This window comes from Vicugna pacos, chromosome 15 (assembly GCF_048564905.1).
Source record: "Vicugna pacos chromosome 15, VicPac4, whole genome shotgun sequence".
Lineage (NCBI taxonomy): Eukaryota > Metazoa > Chordata > Mammalia > Artiodactyla > Camelidae > Vicugna > Vicugna pacos.
The window spans coordinates 43,864,172-43,883,374 of NC_133001.1; the positions used below are offsets into that span (position 1 = coordinate 43,864,172).

Consider the following 19,203-nt stretch of genomic DNA (forward strand, 5'->3'; position numbering starts at 1 on the left):
TAAGTGCTATTTTGAAAATACTGTTTTTATAACTGACTCACTATGCTGTACACCAGAAGTTAACACAACATTGTAAACCAACTATACTTAAATAAAAATTTAAAAAAAATTCAATTTCTAATTGTGTAATGCTATTATATAGAACTGTGGTTAAATTTTGTGTTTTTGCATTGTTTCCTGCAACATTGTTAAACTCACTTTTTAGTTCTAGGATCTTTTTTTTGTATGTTATTTTGGATTTTCTGCAAAAATAGTGTTGTTGTCTGCAAACAGGTATAATTTGATTTTTTCCTTCCCAATCTGTTTTCCTTTTGTTTCTTTTCTTCTTATTTCACTGGCTAAGACAACCCATATAATGTTGAATATAAGTGGTAAGGGTGGGCATCCTTGCCTCGTTGCCAGTCTTAGGGGAAAAGCATTCAGTTTTTTACCACTAAGCGTGACATTAGCTGCAGGCTTTCTTGTGGGTGCTCTTTATCAAGTAGAGGAAGTTTTTATTTTTAGTTTGTTGAGTTTATCATCATGAACAGACATTGTATTTTGTCATGTGTACTTTAGCATCTGCTATGATCACGTGTATCTTTAGACTGTTAATATGTTGGATTATATTGATTAATTTTCAAATATTGAATTGGCCTTTTATTCCTGTGATAAACCCCAGTTGCTTCTGGGGTTTTTATATATTACTGGCTTCAATTTACAGTATTTTGTTGAGGATTTTTTGTGTCTGTGTTCACAAGGGATATTGTTTATTTGCCTTTGTACCGTCTTTGTCTAGTTTTGGTATCAGGAATTACTGGCTGTTTTAAATGAATTGGAATGTATTCTTTTATATTTTCTGGTAGAGACTGTGGAATTGGTGTTATTTCTTCTAACATCTTTTATATTGCTGTTCTTTCATTTGTCATTCAGGTTTCCTTCTGGAATCATTACTTTTCTTTCTGAAGAACTTCATTTAGCAGTTCTTTCAGAGCATGTCTGCTGGTTACAAATTCTATTTTTCTAAATTTCTGGAGTATTTATTCTCTTAGTATAGTATTGTGGGTTGAGTCTTTTCTTTTAGTACTGTAAAAGTATTGTTTCACCATATTTTGTCCTCCATAATTTCTGATGAGAAATCCAAAGAAGACAATATCATTATTCCTCTTTAGCAGGAGTTGGCCAACTATGGCCTGTGGGTTGATCGCCTATTTGTTTTCTAAATAAAGTTTTAACAAGGCCACACCCATTTGTCTACATACATAGCTGCTCTCATGCTGCAGTGGCACTGTTGAGTAATTGTGACAGAGACCATTTGGCCTGCAAACCCAAAATATTTACTGTTTGACTCTGTAAGAAAAGATGTGCTGATCCCTGACCTATGGGGGTAATGTGTTCTTTTATTCTGGCTTCTTTCAGGAGTATTTCTTTGTCTTTAGTTTTCAACAGTTTGATTACGATGTATCCATTATGATGGATTTCTTTGGCTTTTAACTTGTTTGAGGTTTTCTCACTTTCTTGAATTTGTAGGTACATGTCTTTCACCAAATTTGGTGAGTTTTCAGCCATTATGTCTTTATGTATCGGCTTAGCACCACTCACCACACTCTTTTCTCCTGGAATCCTGATGGCATGATGAATGTTAGACCTTTTGTTTTTATCTACCAAATCCCTGAGACATTATTCCTTAAAGAATTTTTTTCTATTGTTCAGATTGGATAATTTCTGTCTGATCTGTCTTATTGTGCAGTTTTCTCTGTCATCTCCATTCTACTATTGAATCCATCCAGTGAATGCCACCCCACCTTGGTTATTGTATATTTCAGTCCTAACATTTGGTTCCTCTTGATATCTTTTGTTTGTCTGCTAACAGTGTTTTGACATTTGTTTCTAGAGTGTTTGTGATTGCTTATTTGAGCATTTTTATAATTGCTGCTTTCAAGTCTCTTTCAGATTACTGAAGTCTGTTACAGATTACAGATCTTTGTCATCTTGTCAGTGGCAAGTGTTGATTTTCTTTTCCATTGTGAGTGAAGATTTTTCTTAGTTCTTTGTTCGCCATATAATTTTGTATCATTTCTTGGACATTTAGAACATTATGGCTGTGGTTCTAATGTCAGTTCAATTTTCAAGTCCTTTTCAGTGCTATTCAGATCTGTACCATGTGTGTGCCACCAGTGGTCAGTCTGGGACCCAGGTGGAGGTCTTCCTGCAAGCTCACTTTTCAGAGTTGTTGGTGTGCTAATTAAGATCAGATTCCCTGAATGTGCGGGTTGGAGAAGATCCTAGTGTTTCACAGACAGATATCTGGGGTTGCTGCCCTGAGCTTCTCCTGCTCAGATACCTCTCTGATACTTTCTGGCTACTCTGGGCTCCCCTTTTCCGTCCTCTGGCCAAAAACTGCCCACTTCTGCAATTGCACCACAGTGGCATAAAGACAGAGAGAGAAAAAAACTGTCACCGGGGCCCTGCTTAGAGCTGCAGCTGACTGAACAGAGGTGAAGTTTCCTTTTCTTTGCATTTTTGATGCTGGTAGCTCCCCAGGCCAGCTGCTTTTGTTGATACTGCCACTGCCTTCACCACAGGATGGCCTCTTGGCTGGAGTGGGAGAAAATGAAGAAAAAAGAGAAAGAGAGAAAAATAGACCTGGAAAGTTTTTCCCACTCTCTCCAGGTGGGTTTTAGTCTTCTTTCATCTCTTCAGGCCAGAACTAGAGTTTCTCCTGGATTTCTCTGTGTGAGTACCACAGTGCTACGTTCAGGGGTTCAGGCCAAGGGATGCAAGAAGGAAAAAATGTAAACTCACTGCCTGTGCAGTGGTCTTTGCGTCCTGTGTTCTTTCCCAAGCCAACCTGCTGATACTTACTTTTCAGACTGCAGCTATCTCCAGCATACATGCTGTGCAGGTTTATAGTTGTATTTGGTGGGAGAGTAAGGTTGGTATGTGCTTACTACTCTTTACTGAGGTCTAGAACATCCCAGGGGTGGGCTTTTATACCTTTTATTAGTCACTGGCTATAGCTGCTTGATGACTCCTATAGGGAGCGAGTTACTTGCTGGGCATTTCTTGGTAAGGGAGTGTTCAATCAGCTGAAGGCCGTTTTCCAAAGAAGAGTACATCTTTGACAAGTTAGCAGCCAGCACTCACAGCAGCTGGGGCATCTGTAAAGCTCAGGTCAGCTAAGGGTATCTGAGCAGGGCACGAACAGCATCTACTGTGTTATAATACTGTTTCCTTACGTGCTTTGACTTACATGCCTTGAGAATCTTTTCCTAAGTTGGACTCACCTGCTTCGTTCTTTTTATCTGTGAACTACACTATTTCATTGTATGGCTGTACCATGTTATTTAAGCAGTTTCATATTGGATTTCTCCTTCTTTTCTTTTCTCTTTCCACCACTCCCCTCTACTTCCTTCCAATTCCCCCCTCTCCAACTCACCCCTGCCCTTCCTTCTTTCCCCTCCCTCTTTCCTTTCTCTTTCCCTTTTTTAACAAATAAATAGTATGCATGTTGCTATTTGACTGAAGTATTGTGCTGTACACTAGAAACTGACATAACATTGTAAAATGACTGTTCAATAAAATATATTTAAAAAATAAATATTTGTAGGAAGTGTGAAAAAAACCCATGTATTTACTGGGCCAAAGGTAGTATACATTTAAACTTTTGGTAAATATTGCCAAATTGCCCTCTAAAATGCTTGTCAGTTGACATTCACTAACAGTCTGTGAGAGTGTCTGCTTCTCCATTACCTCCAAGGAAATACAGTTAAACATTGTACAATTCTTCTAAGTGCGGTTGACACTTGAACGATATGGGGGTTAGGGATGCTGACACTGTGCACAGTTGAAAATCTTCGTATAACTTTTGAATCCCCCAAAACTTTACTACTAAACCCTTCTGTTGACCAGAAGTCTTATCGATAAGTCAACTAACACTTATTTTGTATGTTACAGGTATTATATACTGTATTCTTGCAATAAAGTAAGCTAGAGAGAAGAAAACAGTAGTAGTGATAATAATAATTATAATTATAATAATAGGAATAGCGGCTACCATTTGTCCTGTGCTTACCTAAGGTCAGGCACTGTCTAAATGAATTACTGTTTTTAATCCTCTCATAAGCTACATGAAGGTGGTGACTGTCTCTTTTATTCACTGCAATGTTTCCAGTACATCTAGGAGTGCCTGTCACATAAGAACGCCTCAGTAAGTATTTGTTAAATGAAGGGTAGTGAAGCATATGTGATTCTTATGCCATTTCAGCAATGAGGAATGAATCTTAGAGTGATTAAAGCAAATTGTCCAGGCTAAACTTCCGGTAATGGAACTGAAACTCAAACCCTGGTGGGATGTGGGATAATTGTCATTTTGACAGTGGAGTAACCTAACTGCAGCCAGGCATGGGTAGTAGTGCAATATTGATTACTGTCGCTTTAGGTTGGGTTGACTTATTTTTTCTTAAAAGGACCAGATGTTGACTGTTTTAGACTTTGCATGCCAGATGCTCTCTGTTGCAGCTGCTCAGCTCTGCCGTTGTAGCATGAAAGCATCCATAGACAATATGTAAATGAGTAGGTGTGGCTGTGTTCCAGTAAGTCTGTGTTTGCAAGAACAGGTGGCAGGCCAGATCTGGTCCAGGGAACTCTAGTTTCTCTAGTTTGCTTTAGGTGATCTCTTGCGTCCAATGTCACAGTAATCACACATGCAGATGTGGGCTTTGAAGTGGCTTTGGCATTCCTTGTTGCTTGGTGGTCATCCAGATGATCCACAATATGTTTCTAGTAATTTTTTTCAACATTAATCTGGAAATAAAGACAAAATTTAGAAAACTACCGTGAAGAACTTAGGGATCTCCAGGAATTCTTAGATCTTACTTTCAGAAAAAAAGTGATATAAAGAAATAGCAAAAGTAAGGGGGTAAGGTATAGTTCAAATGGTAGGGCACACGGTTAACATGCACAAGGTCCAGGATTCAATCCCCAGTACCACCTCTAAAAATAAATAAATAAACCAAATACCACCCCCCCCCAAAAAAACTAAGAAAAAAATAATGAAAGTAGAAAAAGGATATAATAAATGATATATATTATAAAGGACATTGTAATTCTCTTGTTGTAATCTGTGTTTTGCATTTAAATTTTGCATTAATCTAGTGAGAGACCAAGACTAGGGGGAGGGAGCAGACTTTTGAATATTTTCTTTTCTTTGTAACTGCAGGTAGCAGCTCTGTTTTTTCTCTAGGACCTAGATTTTTTTCAGTAGATTTGTGCTGTTTCTGGCTGCTTTTTCTTTGTCTTATTTTCTTTCTGTTTAAAACTTTTTCCTCTTGGGGGCAGATTGTTAAAAAAATCATGTGGAGCACAAAGGAGTTTTAGTGCAATGAAATTATTCTGTATGATACTATAGTGGTGGCTACATGTCATTATGCTTTTGTCAAAACTCATAGAATGTACAACATCAAGAGTGGGCCCTAATGTATACTGTGGACTTTGGTTGATAATAATGTGTCCATGTTGGTTCATCGATTGTACCAAATATGCCACACTGATGAGGGATGTTGAGGGTAGGGGAGTATATATGTGTGGGTGGGGAGGGCTATGTGCCTACTCTGTATTTTCTGCTCAATTCTGCTGTGAACCTGAAACTGTTCTAAAAAATTAAGTCTATTAATTAAAAAAAGAAAAAAGAAACCATTATGTATGTTAAAGCCTATTTGATAACATTTTAAAATGATCTAAGGGCCAGTCTTAGTGATAAAAATATTAATTGCAGAATGTTAAGATATATATTTACATTCTTAATTTTCTTTAGGATATATCTATCTATAAACTTCTGGCAGGCAGTTTGCTTTAATGGATATGTAATTTGTGTAGTCATCACTTAATTTGTGATTCTAACATATTTGAGAATATGTTAGATAAATCACTCCATGATTATAGCAGTTTAATCTGCTTAGGGAAATCATTTAGCTTATGCTATTGTCTAGATATTTTTCTTCACAAAGTAAGGCAAAGTTTGGCTGAAATTGCCATGAATTTTGCATCAGTAGGGTCCATGCAATGGACCAGCTTTTTAGGCATAGAGATTTGAAAATATGCATGTAGAAGCAACAGTTATGAAAGAAGTTTAATGAATGGGTTGGGATTCCACTGTATTGCTTCTGAGTTGTATGTCCTTGAGCAAGTTAGTGTTCTTTCCTAGGCATCTGTTTCCCAGTCTGTAAAATGGGAATAATAATAATAATAATAATAATAAAATAATAAATACCAGCACCCAGGGTTGTTGGGACAATTAAATGAGATAATGCATGGAAACAAAATGACTGGCATAGCCTAAATCATGGGACAAAAAAATTATGTTTAGGAGTTGTTTGAGTTTGTGGATGAATACTTTTTTGTTTAATACTGTGTAATATAAAAATAAAAGATTTTATTTATATTTTACATATAAGCTAATTATCCTTATGTGTTTTTGTAGCTCTTCATTATAATTATTTTAAATTTATATTTAGTGACATGTTTATCTATGTAAAACAGTAGGTATATGGGAAACTGTGTCTCAGCTAATCTAGGACTCTGCAGAGAAAATAAAGTTAGCAATAAGACATTATTTTCAGCAAAGGAAGCAAGTGTACGAGCTCATTTAAGTATTGACTCTGATATTTCAAAAGCTATCAGATAGAGGGACCACAGTTTTTATCTTTTTCTATATTGGGCTTCCACTTTATTTTTGCTGCTACCCTCTTAATGTGTGCTTATACAACTTAATTTCTTCTTCACAATAGCATGATAAGCACTTGGTTGAATTGTCAAATTATACAGTGGTTTATTGTATCCTTTTTTGTCTCTAGGATGATTGAGGAAAGTGGGAACAAGCGGAAGACCATGGCAGAGAAGAGGCAGCTGTTCATAGAAATGCGTGAGTCTTGAGTGCTTCTAGAAATCCTTATTTGTATGTGTGGGAATAGCTTTTTTTTCCTCTCCCTTATCAAGTCGTAGCTTTAATCAATTAGAAGTTTTATGTTACAAGCTTCAGAAAGGGAAGAATGGGGGTTAAAGAATCGTGGAGTTGGAGAACCCCCAAGACAGAGCATGTATTTTAACTGAATTGACTTGAACTTCTTTCTTAAGCAAGATCATAAATAATAAAGCAGAAATGTTAACCTAAATTATCTGTGGGTTAAAGGCTTGCCTGTCAATTTAAACCTCTTGCTGTAGCTCCATTGTTACCATGAGCCTGCAGGTGGTGATAAATAATTAACGAATTATATAAATTACCTCCCACTAGATAAAGGTTCTAAGGTAGAGATGACTAAGTGTTAGCACAACACTTACAGCTGTAGGAAAAATTAAAAGCATGAATGTGTACTTTGGTATATTACTTTACTGTATACACTTTAAAATCTGTTAAAACTTCTTATATATTTCTTATCTATTCTTATGTATTCCTATATTCTTACGTAATCTTATATATTTCTTACATAAAATTCAAGCAAAAAAAAAAGATGGCTGGGAGGAATAGGGTAGTTCCCAGTGTTTGGAGGGTTGGTTTGGTCTGCAGTTACTTGTCGATGTGACCGTGACTGCATGGCCTTGACCAATGCACTGACACTTGGTGGACCTCAAATTCCTTAACCATGAAATGGGGTTATTGGTCTGTGCCAGTGATTGTGAAGCCTTTTAAGAGCATTGCGCTTTTTTTTTTTTTCCCAATGAGAGCTTACAAGGACCTTCAAAATGAGTGTTGTAAGATTGGTGCTGCTTGGTGAAGCCAGAGGAGGGAGGTGGGAGTCAGCTTGAGATACCCCTGAGGTAGCTGCAGAATTCTAGAATTCTGCATATCATGGAGTGAAAATCAGCAGGTCAGACCCTTTCAACTATCAAGATTTTCTAAATTGTTAGAGTCTTAGTAATGGGAAGGCAGAGTTTGACTCAACTCAGATCTGTGTTGTCTTGTCAGGCAGGGCCTAGATAATTGTCTGTTAAAGATGGCAGAAAAAGAAATTTTTGGCTTAGGCAGTTAGTCTGGGTGATCTTTACCGACTTTCCTAGTTCTGAGTCTCTCATTGCTAGTCATCTAAGCTGGACACCTTGGAGTCACTTCTCTCCACCTCACCCTCCTCCACCAAAGAAATCACAAAGCGCAGCTGAGTTTTCCCCCGTGAGTCCTTTTTTTTTTTCAATTTTATTTATTTATTTATTATTATTATTATTTTATTGAAGTATAGTCAATTTATGTTGTCAATTTCTGATGTATAGCGTAATAGTTCAGTAATACATGTACATACATATATTTGTTTTCATATCGTTTTCAGTATAGGTTACTACAAGACATTGAATATAGTTCCCTGTGCTATACAATATAAACTTGTTGTTTATTCACTTTATGTATAAATGTTAGTATCTGCAGCTCTCGTGAGTCTTAAATCGGTCTGTTCCTCATACTATAATGGCTTTGAATCCAGGCTCTGTAGTCAGACTGCCTGGGTTTGCATCTTGGCTCCCTCACTGGCTTACAATTTTCTCATCCATAAATAGGACCTACTGCATAGAATTATTGTGAAGATTAAATGAGATAATGGGACTAAAGCACTTCACGCCATGCTTGACCCGGAACCGTAGGTATTTAATGTGGTTTTAGCTGTGTTTATAATTAATATATATATATTTTTAATCATTTTTACTTTTCTAAACGGAAGCAGTCAGTTTCTGATCCCTTCCTTCAGTCTTGACACTCAAGTTGGTGATCTCTGATGCTACCAGACTGAACTATATAAACCTTAGGTTATTTCCTCCTTAAATCCCTTCTGTTGCTCCTCATCACTGTCCTGAGGAAGCCCAAGCTCCTGAGATGCCCAATGAGGCCATTTTGGACTCTTCCTTGGCTCACAAGTTTCTGATTTCCATCACTCACCATCTGTGTTGTTTCCAGCAGTCCTGGCCTGGCTTTCCCCCAGAGAGGTGGTGGTTTTCCTCTCTCTGTGCTGTTGTGTATGGGGTTGCCTCCGCCTTCATCTGGCTTGTTGCTCCTGCCTACCCTTCAGGACTCAGCATAGGGTCATCTTTTCGTTTAGTTTTTAACACATTTACTGAGAATCTGTTATGTTCCAGGCACCATTCTAGGTGCTGGCGTTATAGGGGAGAACAAAACGCAGTCCCTGACTTCTCTCCCACAGCTTACATTTTAAGGGGAAACTGACAAAAACAGAAACCAAATAAACTGTAATTCTTGATACTAAGAATTACAGAGGGTAGGTACACTTACATGGGCATATGAGAGAGCGTGGTAGGGTAGGTATTTGAAGTAGAAATTGGGTATTCTGCAAAGAACTGAGTTTACTCTTTAGTGAATGCTATCACTGATGCATAAACTTTGTATAAGTTACCATTCTCTGTAACAAACTCAAGAATATGATGTTTGGTGGAGGTGGCTTCCTGAGTCTCCTCCATTTCTTCACAGAAAGAATTGCGCTGGTACCAGTGGTACCTGCTGTTGGAAGCCCCACTCTCATTGTCAACATCACCCCAAGTCTCCAGCATAATTACCTTGTAAGAATGCAAAAGTCACCTTTTGCCAGCCTTATTACTTGGCCCTGTCATCTGGGTGTTGGGTTGATTGTAGTATGTCAGTTTTGAATCTAATGGTCTTTCTTCACTCTTTTATTAATCTTAATGGTTAGTTTATAGACTTCTACTTAGGTAGGTAACTACATGTATATCTTTTTTTTTAAGACTTTATTTTTTTTAGAGCAGTTTTAAGTTCATAGCAAAATTAAGAGCTGTCTCTTAATTTTGCCCCCCTGCCCTGACGTACGCATAGCCTCCCTCACTGTCAACCCTCGCCCGCCAGAGTGGAACATCTCTTACAATTGATGGACCTACACTGACACATCATTAGTGATGAAATTGGTTCATTCTTTCTTTGCTTAGTATTTTATCTTCTAGACTCTAAGCATCACAAGAGTAAGAATCACATGTATTTATCATGGTAGCTCCAGCAACTCAATAAATATTTATTAAAGGAAGAGGAGAATAAATTACATAGAAAATTTGATAGTTTATAATTTTTACTTAATATAAAATTACTAAGAAAAATGAAAGGTGATCATTTCTCAACTCTGGTGCTAAAGTAAAAGCTGTCTAGATGAGTCTATAAAATATTTGACACCAGGCCTTTGTGCTCACAGGTTCTGGTTTTATTTTTCCTTCCCCAAAATGTCACTTTTATTGTATTTCTCAAGGAACTTTTGGCTTTATTGGTCCTCTCCATTATATGTTTTTCTAAATATTCCACGAATGCTTGAAAGTAATGTGTATGTTCTTTGCATTATTATCTCAGTCAAGCTTGTTATATGTTTTATTAAAATCTTTTTTGTTCTTACTGATTTGACTGGTTGATCTTAATTATTAAAAGATGTTAAAAATCTCTGCTTTGATGGTGGATTTTAAATTTTCCCCCTATAGTTTTGTCAGTGTTTTGAAGCTTTTGTTCTTAGTGTATATATATTAAAATGTTATGCCTTCCTAGGAAGTTGGATCTGTTGTCATTATATGGGTACCTGTTTTTCTAGTAATGCTTTTTTTTTTTTTGCTGTGAAGTCTAGTTTAAAAAAAATATTGTATGTATGTATTTATTTTAATAAAGATTCTGGGGATTGAACCCAGGACCTCATGCATGCTAAGCATGTGCTCTGCCACTGAGCTGTTACCCTTCCCACTGTGAGTCTGTTTTTGTGTTATATTAATATAACTATACCAGCTTTCTTTTGGTTACATGCTTAGTACAGTATATCTGTTCATTCTTTAAAAAAATTTTCTGTATCCTTATGTTTTATGTATATCTCCTGTAAACAGCATAAGTTAGTTTATTTAGAAAACAAAACAAAACTGACCATTGTGACAGTTTTGGCTTTTTCACTGAAGGATTTATTCTGTTTAACTTTTTTTTATGAATACTGATATATTTTATTTCTTCCGTTTTATTTTGTGCTTCAATTTTGTCCTTTCTCTGTTTTTCCTCCTTCCTTGACTTCTCTCAAATGAGTTGAGCTTCCTTCCATTTGTTCTACTTTTCCTCCTCTACTTAGTTGTGAGTTATATTATGTTCTTTTTCTTTTCTTTTTGTGGTTACCCCAGAAATTTTAATGTCAATTAAAATGAAGTCCAGATCCTATCAATAAATATAACTTTGTTCAAAGTAATACAGGAATATTAGAATATTTTAGAGCACCTCTTTTATGAAATATATGCTGTCTTTTGTATTATGTTTTGAACTCCATGAATTAGACTTTATTTTGTATAATCAATTTTTGTCTTATCCAGCCTATTTGGTTATCACTTTCTTTGCTTGCCATTATTTACAAAAATTTAAATCTAAATTTTGGTGGAGCTAGGCATGTGTCTCTACCATTTCCTTTTGTGGAATTTTTAAACTTTTTTTCCTACTTCATCCACTGATGGAGTCACCCTTCAGTGGTTGTACCTTCCTCTCTGCTGGGACCTCTGGCTTCACCTCTGGTCCCTAGGGTTTTTAATTGTACCACCAAGAAAAAAATGAGGAAGTCATTCATGTTCATTTTTGTTGCTTATTCAGACTAATTTTTTTTTGAAAAAAATTTTTTTCCTCATTAGAAGTGCTTGTAAAAATTTTCAGACAATTCAGAAATGTTACTCTACTTACTTTTATTAGATTTATAATTTTTTCTCCCCTTTCTCCCCTTTCTCCTTCCCTTCTCGCCATTTCCCCAGTTAGATTCCTTTTTCAACAAAGTATATTTTCTTTGTTGTACCTCCCATTGGTCTGCTGAACACCTCCACCAAATCCTGTGGCTTCCTAGAACATGGTTTGGAATGCTCTGCCCTACCTGAAGAAGGCTAAAAGCATCAGCATGTTTACCCAGGAAACAGAGCTGGCTTCCCCATTGTTTTTATCACCTTCCCCTATTAGCTTTTCCTTGCTAGTGTCCACAGTTGTATGGTTTGTCTAACCTTTTGTATTTATTTACTCTTTATATTTTTAGGAAAAAGGAGATCAGAGTCTTTTATACCAGGCAACTGAGAACTTCCTAATTTTCAGTTATTTATTCTAACAAATACTTAGTTGCTAGTTTTATTACATCCTACTTTGTGGCATATATTAATGAATAATACAACAGTAAATGGGTCTTTGCCTTCATGGAGCTTAGTTTCCATGAAATGGAAACAAGGAATGATAGGGCAGTGGGAGCCATGATAGGGGAAGCATGGGAGGTCAAGGCAGGGGTCTGGGAGGAAGTGTCTTGGCTGAGTCAGCCCAATGATGTGGTGAGGGGAGGGCTGGGGCACTATCACAAAGGCCCAGAGGTGGGAAGGCGTGTCATATTTGGGTAATTGTATGCAGTCCAGACTGATTGGAGTTGGGTGTGCGGTAAAATTTGAGAGGTGCATGAACCAAACCTTTAAGTTGTGTTGGGTAGTCTTGTGTTTTCCAAAACTAGCTTGCTTTATATGACTCTCTAGGGACATTTGTTAAGAATGAGGATTGCAGATTCTTCCCCTGGAGATTTTGATACAAGCTTCTGATACAAACAGATAACAATAAAACTCTTACATTTGACTCTTTTTTCTTGGGATTTGGTTATACTATAGAACATTCATATCCTAGTCTCATGAACAAGGAGAGCCATAATGTACAAAGAAGGGTTAATCCTTTCTTCATTTCCCTGTCTTTCTCCTGTATCTCTTGAGTACCCAGTGTCTCCATATTGTCCCCTGTCTGTTCAGGAATTTCACTGGGCTTTCTAACTGGGGCCAGTGTTCTGCTTGGATATTTAGTTAGGACTCTGTACCATTTTTGATGAGCTTGAAACATTGTCTGACATTAGAATTAAAATGACATTTTACTGTATTTCTTATAATGAAATACTCTTGAAATGAATGATAATGAAAAGTAATTATTTTTAAGTCCAGAATTCCCAAAGGGATAATCTGATCATTTCAGTTTTTTTGCTGGGGGCTTTTCTATTTTGTATGTGCCAAACTACCATATTTTCTGATCAGGAAATCAATATGATACTTACCTAGGGGAAGTATTAAAAAATTGAAGGCTACAATTAGGCAATCTATGAGGACTCTCCTTTTGGAAATCAGTAAAGGTGACTGCTCCAGAAGGAGGAGAACCTCTGGGAGGTTTGAGTACCTGATTGGTTGAATGTTGCTACAATAAGATTTTAATAAAGTTCTAAGGTTATTGATTATGTCTTAACTTCTAGGAATTATTTTTGGATTTGGACTGCAACTAGATTTTAAAAAAATGGTATTATGGCCAGGACTTCCTAGAATTTCTGAATCCTATACCATCCCACTGTTATCTCTACCTCTTCCCCATTGGGTTTAGAGTGATACGTTTTTATAAGCATCAGTTGCAGAGGAAAGCAGAGTGATAACTTGATTCTTACTAGTTCCTGATACTTCAGTGTAGAGATTTCTGGCAGACTGGGCTGAAGCATATGGAGTTTCCTGCTTCCCTAAACTAGTTAGCTTTGGACTTGGGTGATATCGGCTCTGTTTCATCTTTTGCAGTACCCAAATCTGACTCTAACTGCACTGGAGAAAAAGTCTGAAGAGAGTGAGTTACAACAGATGCACTGACTTTTTCCTGCACTTTTACTTCTTCACTAGCAAACGTGGCCTAATAAATGCCTTGCAATCTCGTCAATGAGATTAATAGTCTATCTGTTTGGTCAGTTGGGGATGGAATTTTCCTTTCCTAGCTGTTCACATTAGTTTTCTCAGTGTTTCTCATAAAAATATTTCATAAAAATAAATATTTAGACATTAAAATTACCTGCAGTAGTTTAATAACAGGTTACTTATTAAGTGCCCTTGAACATTTGTCAGTATTCTTTTTTAAAACCATTGGTTTGGTTTAATTTTTGAATAATTAATATTTAATGATTCGAATTTAAAATATTTAGGCTGAGACAGTAATATATTAAGAAATAAATGAGTAAAAGAAAATCATACTGAATAAATTTAATAGAAGAAGTATAACACTTATACTCTGAAAACTGTAAAACATTGTTGGAAGAAATTAAGGAAGACCTAAATAAATGGAAAGATATCCTGTAAGATACCAGAAAAATTTATCATTAAGATGGCAGTGTTCCCTAAATTGATCCACAGACTCAACGCAATCCCCATAGAAGATGGCTTCTTTACAGAAATGGATGGGCTGATTCTAAAATTCATATGGAAATTCACAGGACCCAAGATAGCCAAAACAGTCTCAAAAGAGAAGAACAAAGTTGGAAGACTCACATTTCCGAATTTGAGAACTACGGAGCTAGAGTAATCCAGATTAAGTGGTACTGGCATAAGGACAGACATAGAATCAATGGGATAGAATTGAAAGTTCAGAATTAAACCCATACATCTTTGTTCACTTGATTTTTCACAAGGAGGCCAAGACCATTTAATGAAGAAAGCATAGTCTTTTGAAGAAATGGTGCTGAAACAAGTGAATATCCATATGTGAAAGAATGAATTTGAGCCTCTGCCTCACACCACATAATAAATTAACTAAAAAGTATATCATAGACCTAAATGTAAGAGCTAAAACTATAAAACTCTTAGAGGAAAACATAAGTATAAATCTTCATGAACTTATATGAGGCAACCCTTCTTGGGTATGACACCAAAAGCACAAGTGACAAAAGAACAAATAGATATATTGGAACAAAATTAAAAACTTTTGTGCTTTCATGCAAACAACCAAGAAATTGAAATGACTACTCACAGAATGAGTGAAAAAATTTGCAAATCATATATCTCATAAGGGACTGTATCTACAACATATAAAGAACTCTTACAACTCAATAATGAAGAGATAAAAGCCCAATTAAAAAATGGGCAAAGTGACTCATAAAGGGAAGTGGTTTCCTTTTGGGATAATGAAAATGTTCTAAAATCAGTTGTGGTGATGGTTATACAATTCTGTAAAGACCATTAAATTGAATACTTTGAATGGGTGAATTACATGTGAATTAAATTTCAAAAAAGCTTCTTATATTAAAAAAAGTAGGACTATATATATATATATATAAGGATAGAAGCTTTGTGAGAACTGGATGATGGAGGAAATAATTTCAATCGTGACATCAAGGTAAAGGTTGAAGTGAGATTAAGAGAAACCTTTGCTTCACTTTTTGGTCAATAAATATTACTTTCACCAAAAACCTGGAAAAATCCTTCCTTTTAAAAAAAAATTCTGTGAAATAAGCAGAAATAGAGATGACTATAAATATTGATAGAAGATAATTCATGCTAGTTCACTTTCTCTTTATTGAGTCAAAAGTTGCTGCCAGATCTTACAAAGGCAGCATAGATGAAGTGAAAAACATTGGAGGCCAAAGTTCCCTGAAGTGACCTTAAAATTCAAGGAGAATTTTATAGCAAATTTTGACGTGAAAACAACGTTTGATTTGTAGGCTCATGTAATTTAGGCTTTGTTGTAGTTACTGTGGTTATATATCAGTTATCCCCAAAGAGTCATTTTTTTTGTTTATGAATTTTTGGGGTCTAAAATTAGAACAACATCCAGTGCTGATGTCTTTGCTGCATAATATCTGAGGTCTCAGGTGGAAGACTCGAGGTCTCAGGGCTGGATCACTAGAGGCCTTGCTTACTGACAAGTGTGACGGTTGCTGATGACTTTGGCTGATAGACTCAGTTCCTCCGCACGTCAGCATCTCAGTTCCTCCGCACGTCAGCATCTCTGTGTGCTCTCTCCACATCAGCTAGTTTGGACTTCTTCCCAACAGTGGTCCCTGGGCTCCAACGGCAAGCATCCTGAGAGTGAGAGCAGGGGCAGCCTGCCCCACCTTTCATCACCTGTCTTCAGGAGTTGTGCAGGGTTGCGTCTGCCACACTCTGTTCACTGAGACAGTCAGAACAGCCTCAGATGCAAGTGGGGGGCGTATTCTTTAGTTCTTGATGGGGAGGGGCAGTGTACTAGACGCACATAGTGTACTGGTCTGGAAATACCACTGTGGCCATTTTTTTGAAAAATACAGGCTACCACACACCATAAGGGGACCTTAGTGATCAACTACTCCAGTTCCCTCATTTTACAGATGAGGACACTGAAGCTGAGAAGAGATGCATAATGTGGCCACAATCTTGGCAGGTTGGTGGGCAAACTAGGGCTGGAATTTAGCTTTCCTAACTCTAGGCTAGGGTCTTTCCTACTATACCAGTTTGCTTCACTTTGCTGAGTATACAGTTCCTTCACTGAAGTCATGAGCGGTCCTCCCCTCAGAGTTTTCTTAGGCTGGCAGCCAGGATGATGTAGGCAAAACTACTGGCAGAGTGCTTGGCATGGAGAAGGCACACAGAAAGTGTTTCTTAACCCTTCCTCCCCTCTTTGTGTTTCATCCAAAGAAGGCCTTGTTGACATGCTGTCTATTGGCATGACTGTGCTAACACAGTGGAGTAGAAGCACTTTGCCAGCACGTAGAAATTAAATGGTAGATCTAGATGATGATTTTTTACTTGTCCTTTTTCAGGTGCTCAGAATTTTGATGTCATACGATTATCAACGTACAGAACAGCTTGCAAATTACGATTTGTACAAAAACGATGCAACCGTAAGTCATTATTTCTACTCATTTCTGTGATAGCTGAATAAAGCTCTTGATGGTATAAAAGATTTTAATATCTTTTAGTCATCTTATAATGTTAATTGAATTATTTTTGTCTTTAGTATTTATCAGAATATAAGCTTTGAAATGGAGAGAACTTGTTTTATTCTGGGTGTCCCTCAAAATATTTAAGAAACTCAATAATGTAACTAGTTTTGAGTCTGGTATAGTATTCTCTCAATGGGAGAATTGATTTCTCCTTGTCACCGTTTTTAATTAAAAGTTTTATACAAAATTAATACAACTTATCAGCTTCTAGAGGAAAAGAAAAACTAACATTTTGATAAAGGTATAAAAAATTAACTTTATTAAAGTTAATATAACACATCAGCCTTTTCTATAAGCAATTGCTTCCACAGTTGCTACATATAAAATAAGTAAATAAAATATATGTATATATGTGTTTGTATAGACACACGCATATAAAATCTCTCTTAATTTGTGTGCAGATGAACTAACTTAGACTGAATTATTGTGCTTTTTCATATACGGGTATGTGTGTATTTTAATGAAAAACTGTTTTGTGTAATGTCAAAGGACACTTGCCTTGGAATGGGAAAACCTCAGTTTTACCATTTATTATAAACACGTGACCTTGGGCAAGTCACTTCTGATCTAAATACTTCTACACTACATTAAGTCCTACTCAAAAATCCTAGGTTAAAATTCTCCCGAAGAGTTTACTTCAGTTAGGCTGAAGTCGTGTTTCTTCTCTGGTTTGCCAAAGCAGTGTTTTTCAAATTACGGACTGTGACCCATTAATGTTTCCTGAAATCCTTTTGGTAGGCTGTAACCGAATGTACAGCATATAATAGAGAAAATGAAAAAAAAAAAAGAATGTAGCTTAATGTGGTAAGGTATTTTGTGAAACGTGTGTGTGTGTTGATTTAAATATATTTCTGTGGGTTGTGGTAAAAACATTTGAAAACCGCTGTCCTAGAGCAACTACCATTTTTATAATTCTTCCTGTAATTATTCTTGGAACATAGAATAATGGGTTGAGCCAGGCTATAAAGTAAAAGAGGCATTGTTCTCGAAGTTTTATTTTGTTACATGTGTTTCCTCAATTCACCTGAAATTTTTTTATGGGTGTAGAGAGTATGAGTAGGAGTCAAATTTCAATTTTTTCCGTATGTATGTTCAATTGTCCCTATACTGTTTATTGAAAAGATCATTCTTTTTCTTTGTTGCTAAAAACATCTTTTCCTCATATTCATTAGGAGAAATGTACAAGAATGTTCATACTGTGTCCATATGTAAGATCTGCTTTTGGACTCATTGTTCCATTGATCTGTTTGTCTATCCTTATACCAATAATCACTGTTACAGCTTTATAATAAGTTCTTGTTATCAGGTAGATCACATCTTCCTACTTTGTTCTGTTTTTCTTTTTAAGATTATCTGGGACATTCTTGGCTTTTTTACTTTTATTTTCATACAGATTTTAGAATCTGCTTATAATTTGTGCTAAAAACAAACAAAGTAAAACAAAGAACCATGCTATTTTTCCTTCTTCATTTCTTTTTTAAAGTGTAATTTATATGTAGTAAAATTTACCCTTTTAATGTATTCCCCTGCGGGATTTTTTTGGAACTACGCTGAATCTGTGGATCAAGTTGGGAAGAATAAACATATTTCCAATATTGAGATTTCATCCTGTGTACATGGTATATCCCTCTGTTTATTTAGTTCTTTAATTTCTGCTGATTATATTTATAGATTTTTTTGGTAGAGATGTACATCCTTTATTGGATTTATTCCTAAGTCTTTGATGATTTATGATCCTAGTATAAATTGTGTTTTAAAATTTTATTATCTGTTACTGATATAAAGAAATACAGGGACTTTCATATCTTGTCTCGTATCTAGCAGTCATTCTAGACCCAAATGTTAATTTTAGTGATGATATGTGTAGAATCTGTGAATTTTCAATGTGTATAATTTTGTTATTTCTGAATAATGACAGTTACCTTTCTTTATTTCCGGTACTTGTACTAATAATTAATGCATATTTATGTTGATTAGGATCTGATGATCCTATAAAAAGGATTTCATTTTGATAATGCTTTCTGATTTAATTTCATTTTGATCAGAGAGCATGGTTTGTATGATTTCAATCCTTAGAGATTTGTTGAGATTACCTTTATGACTTGGGATAAGGTCAATTTTTATACTTGTTCTTTGTACCCGTCACAGTAAAGCATGTTTTCTAATCATTAGGGGCAAGACTTCATATAGTGTCCATTATGCTTTGTTAGTCACAGAGTTTAATTGTCTATGACTGTACTTATCTTTTTGTATGTTTGCTCTGTCACTTGCTAAGAGAGGTGTGTTACTGTCTCCCACAAAGTTTGAGAATTTGTCTCTTTGAGGTTCTGTTACATTTTGCATTGTGTGTTTTTGACACTGTTCTAGCGGAGGCAAAATTTTACCTCTGCCCTCTCAGGGTCTCCAGCTGGGCCTGGGAATTAAATTGGCATAAGACAGATTAACAGGAGAAAAGCATACAGATTTTACATGTACATGGGAGCTCACATAGGAA

At 36.1% G+C, this 19,203-nt stretch overlaps 1 protein-coding gene across 11 annotated transcripts in view; it reads left to right on the plus strand.

The window, feature by feature from the left end:
- DTNB (dystrobrevin beta) overlaps nt 1-19,203 on the plus strand; it is a 209,628-nt gene that overhangs the window by 19,810 nt on the left and 170,615 nt on the right. For 10 of the 11 annotated variants that reach the window (XM_072938094.1, XM_072938085.1, XM_072938086.1 and 7 more), the window contains 2 exons: nt 6,834-6,901; nt 16,527-16,607. In XM_072938094.1, the coding sequence (XP_072794195.1) occupies nt 6,835-6,901; nt 16,527-16,607 (148 nt within the window). In that variant the 5' untranslated portion in view covers nt 6,834. Of the gene's footprint in view, nt 1-6,833; nt 6,902-16,526; nt 16,608-19,203 lie in introns of those variants that run through there. The other variant, XM_072938090.1, reaches the window with a different exon arrangement.